This window comes from Homarus americanus, unplaced genomic scaffold (genome assembly GCF_018991925.1).
Source record: "Homarus americanus isolate GMGI-L3 unplaced genomic scaffold, GMGI_Hamer_2.0 scaffold26069, whole genome shotgun sequence".
Lineage (NCBI taxonomy): Eukaryota > Metazoa > Arthropoda > Malacostraca > Decapoda > Nephropidae > Homarus > Homarus americanus.
In genome coordinates, this window is record NW_024752555.1 from 62,843 (window position 1) to 80,316 (window position 17,474).

Here is a 17,474-nt window from a genome sequence, read left to right on the forward strand (position 1 = left end):
CCAATCAGACGGTTAGAGGGTGAATAATACTTCTCACGTCGTACACGAACATTATAATTCGGTCAAACCTGTTGAATACAATTCATTTAGTATTTCAAATAAGTCATACATAGGCACTCTCACATAAATGTTTAATCCAATATATATTTACATAACACAAAAACAATGACACAGTTTACCTGTGTACAGAATAAGTACTAGTTAAACTTACGTGTTGAAAGTCTAGAGAGAAGCCAGGGTAGGTGTTGACTCTAAGATATAGGTAGCTATACTGAAATGCCCACCCTATAGCCTGGCCCCTTGGCTGGTCAGCTATGGCTGAGTCAGGTGATTATAATTATACATAAACAAACTCCCTTCAAACCCTCCAACCTCCTTCTGGGCCTCTCATCTTCAACCATCTCAACACTCTGCATTGTGAGTTACAGCCTAACATAACATTTGATTATGTCATCATAATTATGTACCGCTTGCGGTAACACCCACTCCGTTGAGCGTTCACGCTCAAAACCAGATCAGGCCTTTGATACTTAAGTTTGTCACGTTCATGCGACTATGCTGCCCTCAGGCTGGTGGTATTTAACTTTGTCACGTCCTTGTGACTATGCTGCCCTCGGGCTGGTGGTATTTAACTTTGTCACGTTCTCGTGACTAAGCTGCCCTCAGGCTGGTGGTATTTAACTTTCATTTTGTCACGTTCTCGTGACTATGCTGCCCTCAGGCTGGTGTTATTTAACTTTGTCACGTCCTTGTGACTAAGCTGCCCTCAGGCTGGTGGTATTTAACTTTAATTTTGTCACGTTCTCGTGACTATGCTGCCCTCAGGCTGGTGGTATTTAACTTTGTCACATTCTTGTGACTAAGCTGCCCTCGGGCTTGTGGTATTTATCAGTTCCTTCTGACATCTCGGTCCTTTGACGGTCGGACATCATCATCTTCATGTGTGGATACCCAATTCATTCTCCTGGCCGACTCCGTCAACCCTTTCCATTGCTCCCTCCAACAAGCATAATTTTGTCACAGGTCGCAACATTGTGGACGTCGTCGTCTTAACCACTGCCTGTCGGACAAGTCCATCCTCTCCAGCCTTGACTTCCATCACTCGACCAAGGTGCCATTTGTTGCGTGGACTATTTGCTTCTGCTATAATGATTAGGTCACCAGGGCGAAAGTTGCGCCGTGGTCTGAAATGCACTTGTCGAGTTCTGAGTTGAGGGAGGTGCTCCGACAGCCAGCGCTTCCAAAATTGATCTGCAAGGTACTGGACATGCTTCCACCTTCTGTGGTATGATTCGCCTATTGACCTTCCACCTAAGGGAAGATTACCCCTTTGACTTAAGTGCAAAAGATCAGCAGGAGTGAGAGCCTTTAGTTCATTTGGAGTGTTTGGAACCGGGATGATTGGCATCTCGTTAACTATGGCTTCCACTTCACAGAACAGTGTTTGCAGACGTTCATCGTCTAAAACTTGTGAGCAAACAATCGCCTCCAAAACCTTCTTTACTGCGCGAATCTGCCTTTCCCACACTCCACCCATGTATGGGGCAGCTGGTGGAGTGAAGACCCAGTCAATATCTACTTTAAGTAAGGCACCTCTGAGTCTGTCATCTTGCTCCCAACTTTTCACTGCCAGTTTGAGCTCTTTGGCTGCCCGTACCATGTTTGTCCCATTATCCGACCTAATACGCTCTGGTGTAAATCTGCGTCGTGAGAACCTTGTTATTGCGTTGAGGAAGGCATCTGCGTCTAATGAGGCCAAGACTTCTAGATGAACAGCCCTAATAGTTAGACATGTAAACAGATATCCCCAGCGCTTAACCTGCTTCCTTCCTACCTTGAAAGTGAATGGATCAAAACAGTCCGTTCCAATATAAGCAAATGGAGCCTTTCCAGGAGTGACACGATCTATTGGTAAGTCAGCTTGCCTTTGATGCCGACTTCTCCAGTTGTTCCGTCGGCACACTACACAGCGTTGTATGATTCTATCAAGCAAGCGTCTGCCCTGGGGAATGCAATACCTTTGCCTCACACACGACATCGTGTGTTCTCGTCCGGCATGTCCGGCTCTCTCTTCGTGCATCTCCCGCACCATGATTTCGGTGATGTGGTGGTCTCTAGGCAGCAAGAATGGCTCCTCACCACTTCGCCCAAGAAGGGTTCCTTTAATTCTTCCCTTTGATCTGAGCAACGTTAGTTCGTCCAAGTAAGGTTCCAGTTTATATAGCTTATTGTCCTTCGGCAGCTCACCCTTTATGAGAGTTTGGATTTCTTTCTCATAAGCCTCTTTCTGTACCAATTTTATAATTGTCTGCTCAGCCGACTGTAGTTCCTCAGTGCTTAGCCTCTTCACTTTGAGGCGCAGGTCTGCGGTCCTTGTACTGGACCCAAGCCACCAAATGAACTTTTTAATCCATGCCAACCCTTTCACCAAGCGGTAACATGATGAGTACCTGAGCCACAGTTTGGCGAGGGACCACTTTGACTGCTCGCTCACTGCCAGAGCAACTACAGATCTCTGGTGTACTTCTCGTTTCACCTCCAGTAAGTCGTTCAGAACTGCTGGCAGTTCCTTTCCCTTTGGCCACCGTTCTTCAACACTGAGTAGAATGTCAGGACCTCGTATCCACCGAGATCCTGCAACCAGGTCCAGGACAGGTAATCCCCTCGTTGCATCATCTGCTGGGTTCAGCGATGTGCCGACATGTCTCCACTGATCAGTTCTTGACAGCTCTTGTATGACTGCTATCCTGTTGGCTACAAACGTTTGAAATCGTCTGCTCGAATTGGCGATGTACTGCAAGACTAGCATGCTATCCGTCCAAAAATAAGATTCGTGTATGGTCATGGTCATTTCTCGGCGAATCGTTCGATCAGCGTTCACTGCCAGGACAGCTGCACAAAGTTCCAGCCTTGGTATTGTTAGTTGCTTGAGTGGGGCCAGCTTGGCCCGTCCGTACACGAAAGAGCACTGGATACTTCCGCCAGAGTCTACCATTCTCGGATAGGTCACCGCACCGTAAGCAGCCTGCGATGCATCGCAGAAGGTGTGCAACTGTGCTGAGATGATTTCTTTAGCACATGCTGTTATTAGGCATCTGGGTACCCTTAATTTCCCTAGGTGGGCCAGTTCTCCTAGCCAGGTGCTCCAGGTCGTGTGATTAACAGCCGACAAAGGTTCGTCCCACCCTAATCGACACCTGCATTCACACTGAAATAATATTTTAGCCCTGATGATGAATGGGGCCACGAACCCCAGTGGGTCATAAATAGAACTGACCAGGCTTAGTACTCCTCTCCTGGTCACTGGCCTTGAGTTTGGTTGCACCTTGATGGCGAGCTGATCACCTTCCAGGAGCCACCTAACCCCCAGGGCTCGCTCCATTGGCAATTTGTCTTGCCTCAGATCAATTTCCTTCAGTGCATTTTGCCTCTCCTCCGGTGGGATGGTAGCCAACACTCCTTTGTGATTACTGGCCCACTTAATTACCCTAAATCATCCACACGCCAACAGTCTTCGAAGCTGACACGCTAACATTGATGCTTCATTTGATGAGTCCAGCGACATGAGCAGGTCGTCAACGTAGAAGTTGACTTCCGCTTGCGCCACCATGTCGGGAAACTCGGATCTGTGGTCTTGGAATGTGCACCGGAGAGCGTAAGTTGCACATGAAGGGCTCCACACCCCACCAAAGGTGTGCACCTTCATCCTGTAAGTTACTGACCCTCTACTCAGGTCCCCATTCTCCCACCAGAGGAATCTTAACGCATCTCGATGTTTTGGCGCTACATGGATTTGATGGTACATAGCCTCCACATCTGCCATGATGGCTGTAGTTCCTGGCGAAACCTAAACAGGACTCTAAGTAATTTGTTGTTGAAGTCTGGACCTTGTAGTACCTGGTCGTTCAGCGATGTCCTTTTGTGTTTGGCTGCACAGTCAAAAACTGTGCGTACTTTGTTTGGCTTATTTGGGTTCAACACCGGGTGATGAGGCAGATACCAGACCAGTCCAGTATCTGACTCCAACTGGCACTTAGGCACTGATTGAGCATGTCCTTCAGCAAGCAGTTTATTTATTTCCTCTACGTATCCTTGTCGCAGCCGTGTGTCCTTGCATTGTCTCCTTCGAAGCCCATCTAGTCGACGCTCCGCCACGGCCTTGTTGTTTGGAAGTTCCGTGTTCTCATTACGGAACGGTATGGGAAATTGGTAATGACCATTAGTTTTGATGCCTGTCTCTGACCATAGCCTCAACACTCTTTTGTCCTCAAGTGAATGAGCTGCTGACTGCACGGCTCCTGTGTCCCCACTTTCCAGCTCCCCAAAAAGCTTAACTTGTCTTTCCTGACGGGTTTCAGGACTCACGACAGTTTCGGTCATCAGGTATCCTGACATGCAACCTCTTGTGTGTCTTGTTGCCCCACCGGTCCATTTACTGTCCAACCCAGTCGCGTTTTTATGGCGAATTTCATTCCATCCATTCCTGCTCTGACCTCCAAGGGTACCAGGGCCTGTGGCACATCTTGTCCTATCAGAATTTCTATGCTGTTGCTCTGCAATTCTGGTAATTCCACACCTCGCAGATGGGTCCACCTTGAGATATCACTTGTGTTCGCTACGGAGTTGTACAGCGTTGTGGGGAAATTTTGTATAATGAGTACTTTCGGCATAAGTATGGTTCTGCCTCGTTTCTTGCCTGCGCCAACGACTTCTAGATCTACCTCCGCTGACTCGAGTATCATCTCTTGGGCAAGTGTACCCATGGTTACCAGGGTAGGTGTCCCTTTCACCCTTAGTTTCTGTGCCAGATCTTTGGTGCAATACAACCTGTCGCTGCCTGAGTCCAAGAGAGCTAAAGTTCTGATGTGATTTTGTTGGTGTGAGTCCTTTCCCCGAATCTTCACACTCACTATGGGCAGTACAATCTTGGCATTTTTCGTCGATAGTCAGATGTCGCTTTCGCAGCTGTATGGGTTTTCATGGGCGTCCTTTGTCCCTGTAGCATAGACATGGCCTATTTTTCCGGCCGTGTTCGAATTGTCGTTGGCTTTGTGGGCCATGCCACCAGCAGAGGTGCCTACCACTGACTCCTATTTCACGAGACCTTGAAAATTTCGCTTTACGCCACCCTTGCTTGTGTTTGACATACTTGCAGTAAGTGCCTCCCTTCGTTCTTGATGCAACAGTCTAGAATGCTTCTCTTTGCACCCATCAGTGCCACACCTGAAGCGTGACCAACACTCAGCAACAAGGTGGCCCATTTTCAGACACAAGAAACAGCAACGTAATCTTTTTACCCTCTCTAACCTCTCCCTCACTGACATGCTCCAGAATTCGTCGCACCCTGCTAATCCATGTGCTCTGGAACACACTGGGCACGAGCCTTTTCCAGAGCTTGTTTCTCCTCTATTGCCTTTCGCTTCACTGATAGTCACTAGGCCCACGGCACGTTTGCTTGACGATGATCCTTCTGGTCTTTTCTTACTTCCTTCTTGACTGTCCTCGCTTGATAGCAGAGCCATGTCATCCATCGTCACCGCTTTCTCCTCCAAATATAGCGCTAACCGCTTCACCAGCCCTGTTCTGTGTCCTGTCGACTTCTGATAATTTCGTACATCATCCACACAGCGTTCCCTCAATTTGGGGGGAAGCTTAGTCACCAGCGTTCTGAAGGTCTGCCTTGATTCAAGTTCAGACATCAAGTTCAGATTCTCCAGATGGCTTTCTGCAACCCATAGCTGAGATGCCAGTTTTCGCAGCCCTTCGTCGTCGAAAGCCCCCACTGAGCGAGCGTCTATGAGCCTTTTTACCAGCTGGTCCGCATATGCATACTTATCTCCAAACCTTGCCTCCAGGATCTTGATTTCCTTGTTGTAGGCTCTGTCTGGCTCTAGATAGTCGCATCCCATGATTGCTTGATGTAACTCTTCTCCTTCACAAGCATCCATGAGCAGTTGGTACTTGTACTTCTCTGGCACGGCCGCATTTGTCATGTATCGACGGAAGGCATGCATAAAGGTCCAAAACTCCGCCCGCCCTTGTCCTTTAAACTTGGGAAGGGTGGCTTGCGGCATGCGCATCGTAGCCACTAGCTCTCTTATTTCTTCACCCTTCTCTGATTCTCCCTGTGGATGCATAATTGTGACTTGAGGCGCTTTGTTTGCAAGCATTGGCGGTAACGACGATCCCATTTTCTCGACATTGACCGATGTCTGTTGCTGGGTTTCTTCCCGTACTATTGGCTTCTCATAATTGCTGGAGTTCTCTGTCGAAGGCTGTGAGCTGTCACTTCTTCGTGTTAGTGCTGATGTCTCTTGACCCGCCATCATTCCAGTGTGCATCGTTTTCATCCACCCTGCCTTAAGCTCTCACAGGGCTCGGTTTACTTCATCCGACGCTGCCTCAGCTCTGGCCACTGCTTGTTGTTAATACAATTCCCTACTGTGACCTTCCCGTGGATCTCCTGGTATTGCAAGCTCATTTCCTGTTTCACCACTCTCTGATTGTACCTCGGCGGGCGGATCCATTGTCATTAGGTCAAAATGTTTGCTTCTATCTAGTTCCGACTCTCCTTCCATGTCATCAATATACCCAATCTCCGACATCTTGCTTATTCAGGTAATTTGAATTGCGTTCGTTTCCACCACTCTTGAATCAGGGCTCGTTCGTGTGCCTCGTCATACACTCGCACCTGATATCATTACAGACTTTACATTGATATTTGGGTTATTTACAAAGCAATATCACTTCAGTCAATTATGACTGCTAATTGTGTTCTGCACTTACGCCAGACAACAATAATGACATGTGTTTTCATTCACATATGCACTACACTGGGAGTGATGAAGACCACCCAGACAAGACTATTTTCTGGACTAACAAGGTTTAACTATTATCGATGCGAGAAGTATACGGACGTTGCACTGCACTTACTCGCCACTGGATACACACACATCCACACCCACACGCTACACTAAGAGTGGCTGAGCTCACTCTGACAACAATATTTTCTTCAATAACAAAATGTTCGAGTATTATCGCCACTATAAATCTACGGGCGTTGCACTGTAATCCGTGGCACTGGGAACACGCGCGCGCGCACGCACACACTCACGCTCATCCCTCCATTGGGTTGAGTTAAGTTGACCTTGGTTACTGCTGCCCGCGCGTTGGTTCAAGGTAGCACTGCTACACAGTAGACATTCACGTTTGACTGTAACCGCCAATCAGACGGTTAGAGAGTGAATAATACTTCTCACGTCGTACACGAACATTATAATTCGGTCAAACCTGTTGAATTCAATTCATTTAGTATTTCAAATAAGTCATACATAGGCACTCTTACATAAATGTTTAATCCAATATATATTTACATAACACAAAAACAATGATACAGTCTACCTGTGTACACAATAAGTACTAGTTAAACTTACGTGTTGAAAGTCTAGAAAGAAGTCAGGGTAGGTGTTGACTCTAAGATATGGGTAGCTATACTGAAATGCCCACCCTATAGCCTGGCCCCTTGGCTGGTCAGCTATGGCTGAGTCAGGTGATTATAATTATACATAAACAAACTCACTTCACACCCTCCAACCTCCTTCTGGGCCTCTCATCTTCAACCATCTCAACACTCTACATTGTGAGTTACAGCCTAACATAACATTTGATTATATGTCATCATAATTATGTACGGCTTGCGGTAACAATTGGATTTAGCGAAAAATTTTACTTTAAAGAAAGTATTTGGACTTAGAAATAAAAATGGGTTTGGAGGAAGCTTATATGTAAGAGACAGACACAGAGACAACAAATCTCCACGGACAGCCATACCAGACTGTTGGCTGCCAGACTTCAAGCTGATGCTCGGGATTCCTGCAGCGGCTGCAACTCAGGGCCAAGGTCAGCTACACATTCTGATCACACTCGTTTCTTGCGCTTCACTAGTTTTCTCCGTTCAACTTTACTCGAGCCATTTACACTCCATTTCAAAGCTTCATTTCTTACTTTCTTGAAAAGGTTCCAGTCTTTTTTTTCTCCAGGAGTTTAGTTACTGGCCCACCCAATCAAGAACCCCAGTTACTTCTTCTATCATCAATTGTCTCTGTTACGAGTGTCGGAATAAGAACCAAAGAATAGATTACTGGTCGGACTATGAACTTAGAATGATTCGTTGTGTAGACACTGAAGCATAAAAAGTACAGTAATGCATTGATTTATTTAAGGTAGTTTAACAGCAGTTAAAATTTAGATATGATATGTTATTCTTGAATATAGTAACATTAGTTTCGATGCATTTAGCGAAACAAAGTAATGTTTATTGTATTAATCTCGAATACTAATGAATGAGTGAATATTCGATAGTTATTTGTGGATTTGCAACTTGAATGTTTTTTGTTTTGACATTATTTCCGCCCATCTCTGGTCGCTTAGTTTTATCTCTCAGAGCCGGGTGACTTTAGTATTGGGCTGGCAGTCATAAGATAAGTATTTACTCTCCTATTGTATATTTCTAGTGGTATAACGTGTAAACCTTTCTCGACTTTTAAGAACACCAAGTATTATATAGTGATTTATATGTGAGATTGTGGTTAGGCATATTTCAGCACGCCACAATAAGATAACTTACTTGTTTATGAGTGTTCCCGCAAGCAGTAATGAGTAGGATGACACATAAACAAACATTATGTTAGGCTGTAAGTCATGTCATGTTTATTGGGTGTGCCTGCCCGTATACAGTATGTAGAGTGTTGAGATGATTGAAGATGAGAGACCTAGAGGAGGTTAGGTGCTGGGTGGTAGTAAGGGAGCTTGTTTGTGTATAATCACCTGACTCAGAAGCCATCACCCATCGAGAGAGGGTTGAGGAGGCGACAACAGGGTGTATCGACACTGTAGCTATTCAGACCACAGAGGCAACACCTAACCTGGTTCCTCTGTAGTTATTCAGATCACAGAGGCAGCACCTAACCTGGTTTCTCTTGAGACTTTCAACAAGTAAGTTTTAACTGGTACTTACTGTATTGTGTTCACAGGTAAACTGTGTCCATTGCATTGTTTATCATTGTGACTACATAAAAATATGGAAAATTAAGTACTCATTGTAAGTGTTAAGATTAGACTGATTACATAGCTATGATTGTTATGTAAATATATATTGGATTAGACATTTATGTGATTGCCTATGTATGATATATTTGAAATACTAAATGAATTGTATTCAACAGGTTTGAACAAATTATAATGTTCGTGTCCAACGTCACGAGTCTAAGTATCCTTTAATCTCCTGACTGGCCGTTACAGTCAAACGTGGATGTCTACTGTGTAGCAGTGTGTTAGCTTGAATCAACTAACGGGCAGCAGAGTAACCAAGGTCAACTCAACTCAACCCACTGGAGGGATGCTCGTGAGTGTGTGCGTGCGCGCGCGCGTATTCCCAGTGCCACGGATTACAGTGCAACACCCGTAGATTTATAGTGGCGATAATATTTGAACCTTTTGTAATTGAAGAAAATTGTGTTGACAGAGTGAGCTCAGCCACTCTTAGTATAGCTTGGCTCACCAACACGCGTCACTCGAGGGACGAGTGCGTGCGTGTTGGTGTGTATGTGTGCGTATCCAGTGGCGAGAAGTGCAGTGCAACGTCAGTATACTTCTCGCATCGATAATAGTTAAACCTTGTTTGAAGGTTCCAAGTGTTCCCTGAAGAAAGCAGTGATGGGTAGGGAAACACCGGGTAACACTGAAGTCCATTTATTCGGATAGGAGAAATACAAGTGGTGACTAGCGTGTGCCATGCACGGCCCACGAAGTCAGACTGAGACTGCCTTGCCATATTAGGGTGTGTCATACGGAGGCGAATTTTTTTTGTTTGAGTTTGAAAAATCGGCCCATGGTATTAATGATGTAGTTCTATGTGCAGAATCATGTGATATCTTCAGATTTGAAAAGTTTTCATTTTTTGCTAGGTAAATTTTAACTTGAAATCTTATGAAAATTCAGTATTCCCACCCTTTTACCAACACCACTAAATAGCTTATTTAAAGTAAAGTAAATGTATCAGGTTAATTTATTAGGATGAAAATGATCCAGAATAGTGAAACGAATGATCTTGACACATTTATTAAATTTAATATTCCTTTAGAAAACAAAATCATCAAATACAAAAACCGGTTTTACTACTACGACCCGGTGTTGCTGCACACCATAGAGAACATGTCTTTCTTGCTTCTGTTTCTACTCATCACCTCCCTGCTGACCACCTGAGCTCGGATGTAGCCTTCCCTCCTCTCCTGGCTGTACACGTGACTGCTGGCCTCGCTCACTTGCTGTACACAACGCTCTATACTCTGGGTGTGCGAGGGCCAGGCAGGGACATGCATGGGGTTGTCCAGGAAAGCTCTGACTTGAACATTGGTGAGGCTGCAGGTAAGAGGGGGCTCACTGCCAGCCTGGATGTTATCCAGATCTATGAGATCAGTGAGGGTCTTGGCACCTAGATTGACTTCAGGAGTCTTCCTGACCCTGAAGGAATCGTCACCAACTAATTCGTCATGCCCAGATCCTCTCATAAGTCTCATATCCAAGATCTTTTTGACTGCCACTCTTCTCTCCTCCTCATCCTTACTGCAGAGCATTGTCTGCAGAACTGCCTCGGGATGAGCATACCAGGAAGATCTCCTCACAGTCTGCTCCACAATCTGAACAACCTTCCTTGGCTGACTCCTCAGGAGCTCAAGCTGGAAGAGAACATGCCTCGGACCTTCGGAGAACGATGACTTGACCTTGGTGTTGAACCAATTTGGCAAGTAGACACTCACGATGAATTGGACAATAAGTCTCAGGTTGTGAAGCTGGTTCCTTTCAGTTTATGATGAGCGACCCAAATTCTGCAGAACCTGAGAGCCGTGTGAGCCACCTAGAATGTGAGACTGGACCTATCTGCAGGTAAGCAAGTCTATCAGGCATGACCCCAGTTTTGATGGCACTGCAAATCATGTAACCGTAGTACTGGTCAGTACTCAGGTCGTCAATGACAGTATGTGCAAGCTCAACGAGTGGAGGGCCAACTGTGATTTTTTCAAAGCTCGGATTTATTTCTAACTCAGTGGCAGAGTCCAGCATCTTGCCAAGAGGACCAGACCATCTGTTGTTTGAAAGAGTCATGCCATCCAGCTCCTGGATCAGATGTCTGAGTGGCAACTCGTTGGTGTGGAGGTCACAAACAATCCAGACCAGCTTCCTCCCAATCTTCCGCTCTATCCACTGTATGACCCCCCTTGTCACCCTGTGTTCGTGTTGGTGCTGTCCCCTCCAATGGCCTGCAGGGTCTGGTCTACGTTCCTCTCTCTGAGCCAGTTCACAATGTTATCTGCCACTATCTCAGCTGGTTTCCTGATGTCATCTTTCTCTGGAGTGAAATGCCACAAATACCCCTCCTGGTTCACTGCAGCAGGAGTAGTGTTCCTCCTTCACCATGGCAGGGAACAACTTGTCAGAATCTCCAACTTTCATGAACACTTTAGTGTCATCCCTTCTCCCATCAAAGAACAAACAATTGATTCCATTTTCTCTTATCCCCTTATCAAACTTCTCTTCTAGGTTACTGACAAGTTTCTCCTGACCTCTCCTTACTTTGTTATGATCTATCACCAGGTGAACATCATCAGGTGTTATCAAACCACCGTCAATCCAGGCAGCTGTTGCTATCTCTGCAGTTTCTCTGAGACCAGTGTGGTGTCGCATGCTGGCCAGAGCTATGCTCGGGATATCTTTCCTATTTCGAATGTTATGCCTGGAAGGTTTGGGATCATTATTTTCTGGGTTAGGGACAAAGTCACCATTCTCCTGGTCAGCACTCGGATCAGCCATGGGGAAGTCATTAAACTCTGAATCAGCTTGACTCCAATCATCGGCCTTTTTTACCTCACCCTGGGCCTTCTCAAGTCTCTTTTCCTCGGCAACTCTTCTCCTCTTCTGTCTCTCTGTGGCAGCCTCCTGTCTCTTGGACTCCGGAATATCTTGGCTAGAAATCATGAGAGCCCCTATACTGCCAGTCTTCTCTGTGCTTTGACAAATGCCAGTTCGATCACAGGAATCTTCAGTTCACGCTTGCAATACAGGAGATGTGGGCCTCGGATTTACAGTCACGATCGCATCCAAACTCAGGACAGAGAACAATTGGGCACTTGCAAGTAATTATGTCAAATAACTGGTCCAGTTGCTTGGCAAAGCTGTCCTTAACTGCAAGTTTTCCTCTCCCAAGAGAGATATCTCTTGCCTTTTCCCAACTGGCTAGCAGTCTCTCACTAATCTTCTTCTGACTTGTTATGACTGGAGGCTTGAACTGAGCGTTAGCCAGAGTGTACTGTGCCAAGACAGCTTTGGTCATATCACTGGCAATGTCTTTGTTTGTGTAAGTTCATTGATTCTTTTCACTGATTTGCCTGATTAAACACCCCATCTCAAAGCATCTCTCAATGTAGGCAACCTCCGACTTCAGGAGCTCTCTCCCAGACCCAAGATAGTGACTGAGATGGCTGATTTTTGGTTCCTCGTCCTGACACAAGCAGCCATCGCAAATATTATCAACTTATAAATGCATCAGAATCTGAAACAGAAAAAAATATTGTTAGTTGGGTTGTTAAAGAATGAAGTCAGAAAGCAATGTTCACTATTTAATTGTAATGCAATAATGCAGCTGTACGTTATATTTTCGATAAATTTCACGCTAAAATTTACCTAGCAAAAGGTTGCAAAATATTGAAAATGAAATTATTTTCTGTTTATATACACTAAAATCTACCAAAAAAGTGATGGGCCATTAGTTTTAGCTGATCTTCCCTCCTATGACACACCCTATTGCCATATGGCAGCCTCGGGGCAATGTTGCCACATAACACGTGCAGTGTTGCCACGTAATTATATACATAGGTGCTACTCGGCACAGAAGCTTATATACAAGGTTGCTACTCGGCACAGTAGCTTAGATACATAACCTACATTGTTAGTCCAGAAAATAGTCTTGTCTGGGTGATCTTCATCACTCCCACTGTAGTGCATATGAGAATGAAAACACATGTCATTATTGCTGTCTGACGTAAGAACAGAACACAATTAGCAGTCATAGTTGACTGAAGTGATATTGCTTTGTAAATAACCCAAATATCAATGTACAGTTTGTAATGATATCAGGTGCGAGTGTAAGACGAGGAACACGAATGTGCCCTGATATATGAGTACAAGTAAAGGCACACGAACGTGCCCTGATAATTTTAGTGAGACAAAGCACACGAACTTGCCCTGATTTAAGAGTGGTGGAAACGAACGCAATTCAAATTACCTGAATAAGCTGGAAAGTGGGGACACAGGAGCCGTGCAGTCAGCAGCTCATTCACTTGAGGACAAAAGAGTGTTGAGGCTATGGTCAGAGACAGGCATCAAAACTAATGGTCATTACCAATTTCCCATACCGTTCCGTAATGAGAACACGGAACTCCCAAACAACAAGGCCGTGGCGCAGCGTCGACTAGATGGGCTTCCAAGGAGACTATCCAAGGACGCACGGCTGCAACAAGGATACGTAGAGGAAATAAATAAACTGCTTGCTGAAGGATATGTTGAATCAGTGCCTAAGTGCCAGTTGGAGTCAGATACTGGACTGGTCTGGTATCTGCCTCATCACCCAGTGTTGAACCCAAATAAGCCAAACAAAGTACGCATAATTTTTGACTGTGCAGCCAAACACAAAAGGACATCGCTGAACGACCAGGTACTACAAGGTCCAGACTTCAACAACAAATTACTTGGAGTCCTGTGTGGGTTTCGCCAAGGAACTACAGCCATCATGGCAGATGTGGAGGCTATGTACCATCAAATCCATGTAGCGCCAGAACATCGAGATGCGTTAAGATTCCTCTGGTAGGAGAGTGGGGACCTGAGTAGAGAGTCAGTAACTTACAGGATGAAGGTGCACACCTTTGGTAGGGTGTGGAGCCCTTCGTGTGCAACTTACGCTCTCCGGCGCACATTTCAAGACCACAGATCCGAGTTTCCCGACATGGTGGCGCAAGCGGAAATCAACTTCTACGTTGACGACCTGCTCATGCCACTGGACTCATCAATTAAAGCATCGATGTTAGCGTGTCAGCTTCAAAGACTGTTGGCGTGTGGAGGATTTCGGTAACTAAGTAGGCCAGTAATCACAAAGGAGTGTTGGCTACCATCCCACCGGAGGAGAGGCAAAATGCATTGAAGGAAATTGATCTGAAGCAAGACAAATTGCCAATGGAGCGAGCCCTGGGGGTTAGGTGGCTCCTGAAAGGTGATCAGCTCGCCATCAAGGTGCAACCAAACTCAAGGCCAGTGACCAGGAGAGGAGTACTAAGCCTGGTCAGTTCTATTTATGACCCACTGGGGTTCGTGGCCCCATTCAACATCAGGGCTAAAATATTATTTCAGTGTGAATGCAGGAGTCGATTAGGGTGGGACGAACCCTTGTCGGCTGTTAATCACACGACCTGGAGCACCTAGCTAGGAGAACTGGCCCACCTAGGGAAATTAAGTGTACCCAGATGCCTAAAAACAGCATGTGCTAAAGAAATCATCTCAGCACAGTTGCACACCTTCTGTGATGCATCGCAGGCTGCTTACGGTGTGGTGACTTATCTGAGAATGGTAGACTCTGGCCGAAGTATCCAGTGCTCTTTCGTGTACGGACGGGCCAAGTTGGCCCCACTCAAGCAACTGACAATACCAAGGCTGGAACTTTGTGCAGCTGTCCTGGCAGTGAACGCTGATCGAACGATTCGCCGAGAAATAACCATGACCATACACGAATCTTATTTTTGGACGGATAGCATGCTAGTCTTGCAGTACATCGCCAATTCGAGCAGACGATTTTAAACGTTTGTAGCCAACAGGATAGCAGTTATACAAGAGCTGTCAAGAACTGATCAGTGGAGACATGTCGGCATATCGCTGAACCCAGCAGATGATGCAACGAGGGGATTACCTGTCCTGGACCTGGTTACAGGATCTCGGTGGATACGAGGTCCTGACTTTCTACTCAGTGTTGAAGAACGGTGGCCAAAGGGAAAGGAACTGCCAGCAGTTCTGAACGACTTACTGGAGGTGAAACGAGAAGTACACCAGAGTTCTGTAGTTGCTCTGGCAGTGAGCGAGCAGTCAAAGTGATCCCTCGCCAAACTGTGGCTCAGGTACTCATCATGGTACCGCTTGGTGAAAGGGTTGGCATGGATTAAAAGGTTCATTTGGTGGCTTGGGTCCAGTACAAGGACCGCAGACCTGCGCCTCAAAGTGAAGAGGCTAAGCACTGAGGAACTACAGTCGGCTGAGCAGACAATTATAAAATTGGTACAGAAAGAGGCTTATGAGAAAGAAATCCAAACTGTCATAAAGGGTGAGCTGCCGAAGGACAATAAGCTATATAAACTGGAACCTTACTTGGACGAGCGAACGTTGCTCAGGTCAAAGGGAAGAATTAAAGGAACCCTTCTTGGCGAAGTGGTGAGGAGCCAATCTTGCTGCCTAGAGACCACCACATCACCGAAATCATGGTGCGGGAGATGCACTAAGAGAGAGCCGGACATGCCGGACGAGAACACGCGATGGCGTGTGTGAGGCAAAGGTATTGGATTTCCCAGGGCAGACGCTTGCTTGATAGAATCATACGATGCTGTGTAGTGTGCCGACGGAACAACTGGAGTAGTCGGCATCAAAGGCAAGCTGACTTACCAATAGATCGTGTCACTCCTGGAAAGGCTCCATTTGTTTACACTGGAACGAACTCTTTTAGTCCATTCATTATCAAGGAAGGGAGGAAACAGGTCAAGCGCTGGGGATGTCTGTTGACATGTTTAACTATTAGGGCTGTTCATCTAGAAGTCTTGGCCTCATTAGACGCAGTTGCCTTCCTCAACGCAATAACAAGGTTCTCACGACGCAGAGGTACACCAGAGCGTATTAGGTCGGATAATGGGACAAACATGGTACGGGCAGCCAAACAGCTCAAACTGGCAGTGAAAAGTTGGGAGCAAGATGACAGACTCAGAGGCGCCTTACTGAAAGCAGATATTGATTGGGTCTTCAATCCACCAGCTGCTCCATACATGGGGGGAGTATGGGAAAGGCAGATTCGCACAGTAAAAAAGGTTCTGCAGGCGATTGTGGGCTCACAAGTTTTAGACGATGGACGTTTGCAAACAATGTTCTGTGAAGTGGAAGCCATAGTTAACGAGAGGCCAATCACCCCAGTTCCAAACACTCCAAATGAACCAAAGGCTCTCACGCCTGCTGATCTTTTGCACTTAAGTGAAAGGGGTAATCTTCCCTTAGGTGGAAGGTCAATAGGCGAATCATACCACAGAAGGTGGAAGCATGTCCAGTACCTTGCAGATCAATTTTGGAAGCGCTGGCTGACGGAGTACCTCCCTTAACTCAGAATTCAACAAGTGCATTTCAGACCATGGCGCAACTTTCGCCTTGGTGACCTAATCATTATAGCAGAAGCAAATAGTCCACGCAACAAATGGCACCTTGGTCGAGTGATGGAAGTCAAGGCTGGCGAGGATGGACTTGTACGACAGGCAGTGGTTAAGACGACGACGTCCACAATGCTGCGACCTGTGACAAAATTAAAGATAAGTATCAGCAGCCTGAGGCCAGCATAGTCACAAGAATGTGACAAAGTTAAGTATCAGAGCCTGAGAGCAGCATAGTCACATGAACGTGACAAAATTAAAGTTAAATACCACCAGCCTGAGGGCAGCATAGTCACATGAACGTGACAAAATTAAAGTTAAATACCACCAGCCTGAGGGCAGCATAGTCGCATGAATGTGACAAAATTAAAGTTAAGTATCAGCAGCCTGAGGCCAGCATAGTCACATGAACGTGACAAAGTTAAGGAGCTGACAAGTATTACTAGTCTGAGAGCAGCGATAGTCACATGAAAGTGACAAGCTTAAAAATCAGCAGCTGGAGGGCAGCATAGTCACTAGGTGACTAGAACGTTATAAAGTTTAGTATCAAAGGCCTGATCTTGTTTTGAGCATGAACGCTCAACGGAGTGGGTGTTACCGCAAGCAGTAATGAGTAGGATGGCACATAAACAAACATTATGTTAGGCTGTAAGTCATGTCATGTTTATTGGGTGTGCCTGCCCGTATACAGTATGTAGAGTGTTGAGATGATTGAAGATGAGAGACCTAGAGGAGGTTAGGTGCTGGGTGGTATTAAGGGAGCTTGTTTGTGTATAATCACCTGACTCAGCAGCCCTCACCCATCGAGAGAGGGTTGAGGAGGCGACAACAGGGTGTATCGGCACTGTAGCTATTCAGACCACAGAGGCAACACCTAACCTGGTTCCTCTGTAGTTATTCAGATCACAGAGGCAGCACCTAACCTGGTTTCTCTTGAGACTTTCAACTCGTAAGTTTTAACTGGTACTGACTGTA

General features: G+C 45.9%; 3 protein-coding genes across 3 annotated transcripts; 2 read left to right on the forward strand and 1 right to left on the reverse strand.

Annotated features, from left to right (window-relative positions):
* Positions 1–937: 937 nt before the first annotated feature.
* On the reverse strand, positions 938–3,706 carry LOC121855131. The gene is made up of 2 exons (XM_042349997.1): positions 3,506–3,706; positions 938–3,208 (listed from the first exon to the last, which is right to left on the reverse strand). Exons 1-2 carry the CDS (start codon positions 3,704–3,706, stop codon positions 938–940), a joined length of 2,472 nt encoding a protein of 823 aa, XP_042205931.1.
* A 2,870-nt stretch (positions 3,707–6,576) lies between these two features.
* On the forward strand, positions 6,577–13,921 carry LOC121855132. The gene is made up of 2 exons (XM_042349999.1): positions 6,577–6,618; positions 13,310–13,921. The coding sequence occupies exons 1-2, from the start codon at positions 6,577–6,579 to the stop codon at positions 13,919–13,921; spliced, it is 654 nt and encodes a 217-aa protein (XP_042205933.1).
* A 1,705-nt stretch (positions 13,922–15,626) lies between these two features.
* LOC121855133 lies at positions 15,627–16,454 on the forward strand. Its single transcript, XM_042350000.1, has one exon. The coding sequence runs from the start codon at positions 15,627–15,629 to the stop codon at positions 16,452–16,454; it is 828 nt and encodes a 275-aa protein (XP_042205934.1).
* Positions 16,455–17,474: the final 1,020 nt, after the last annotated feature.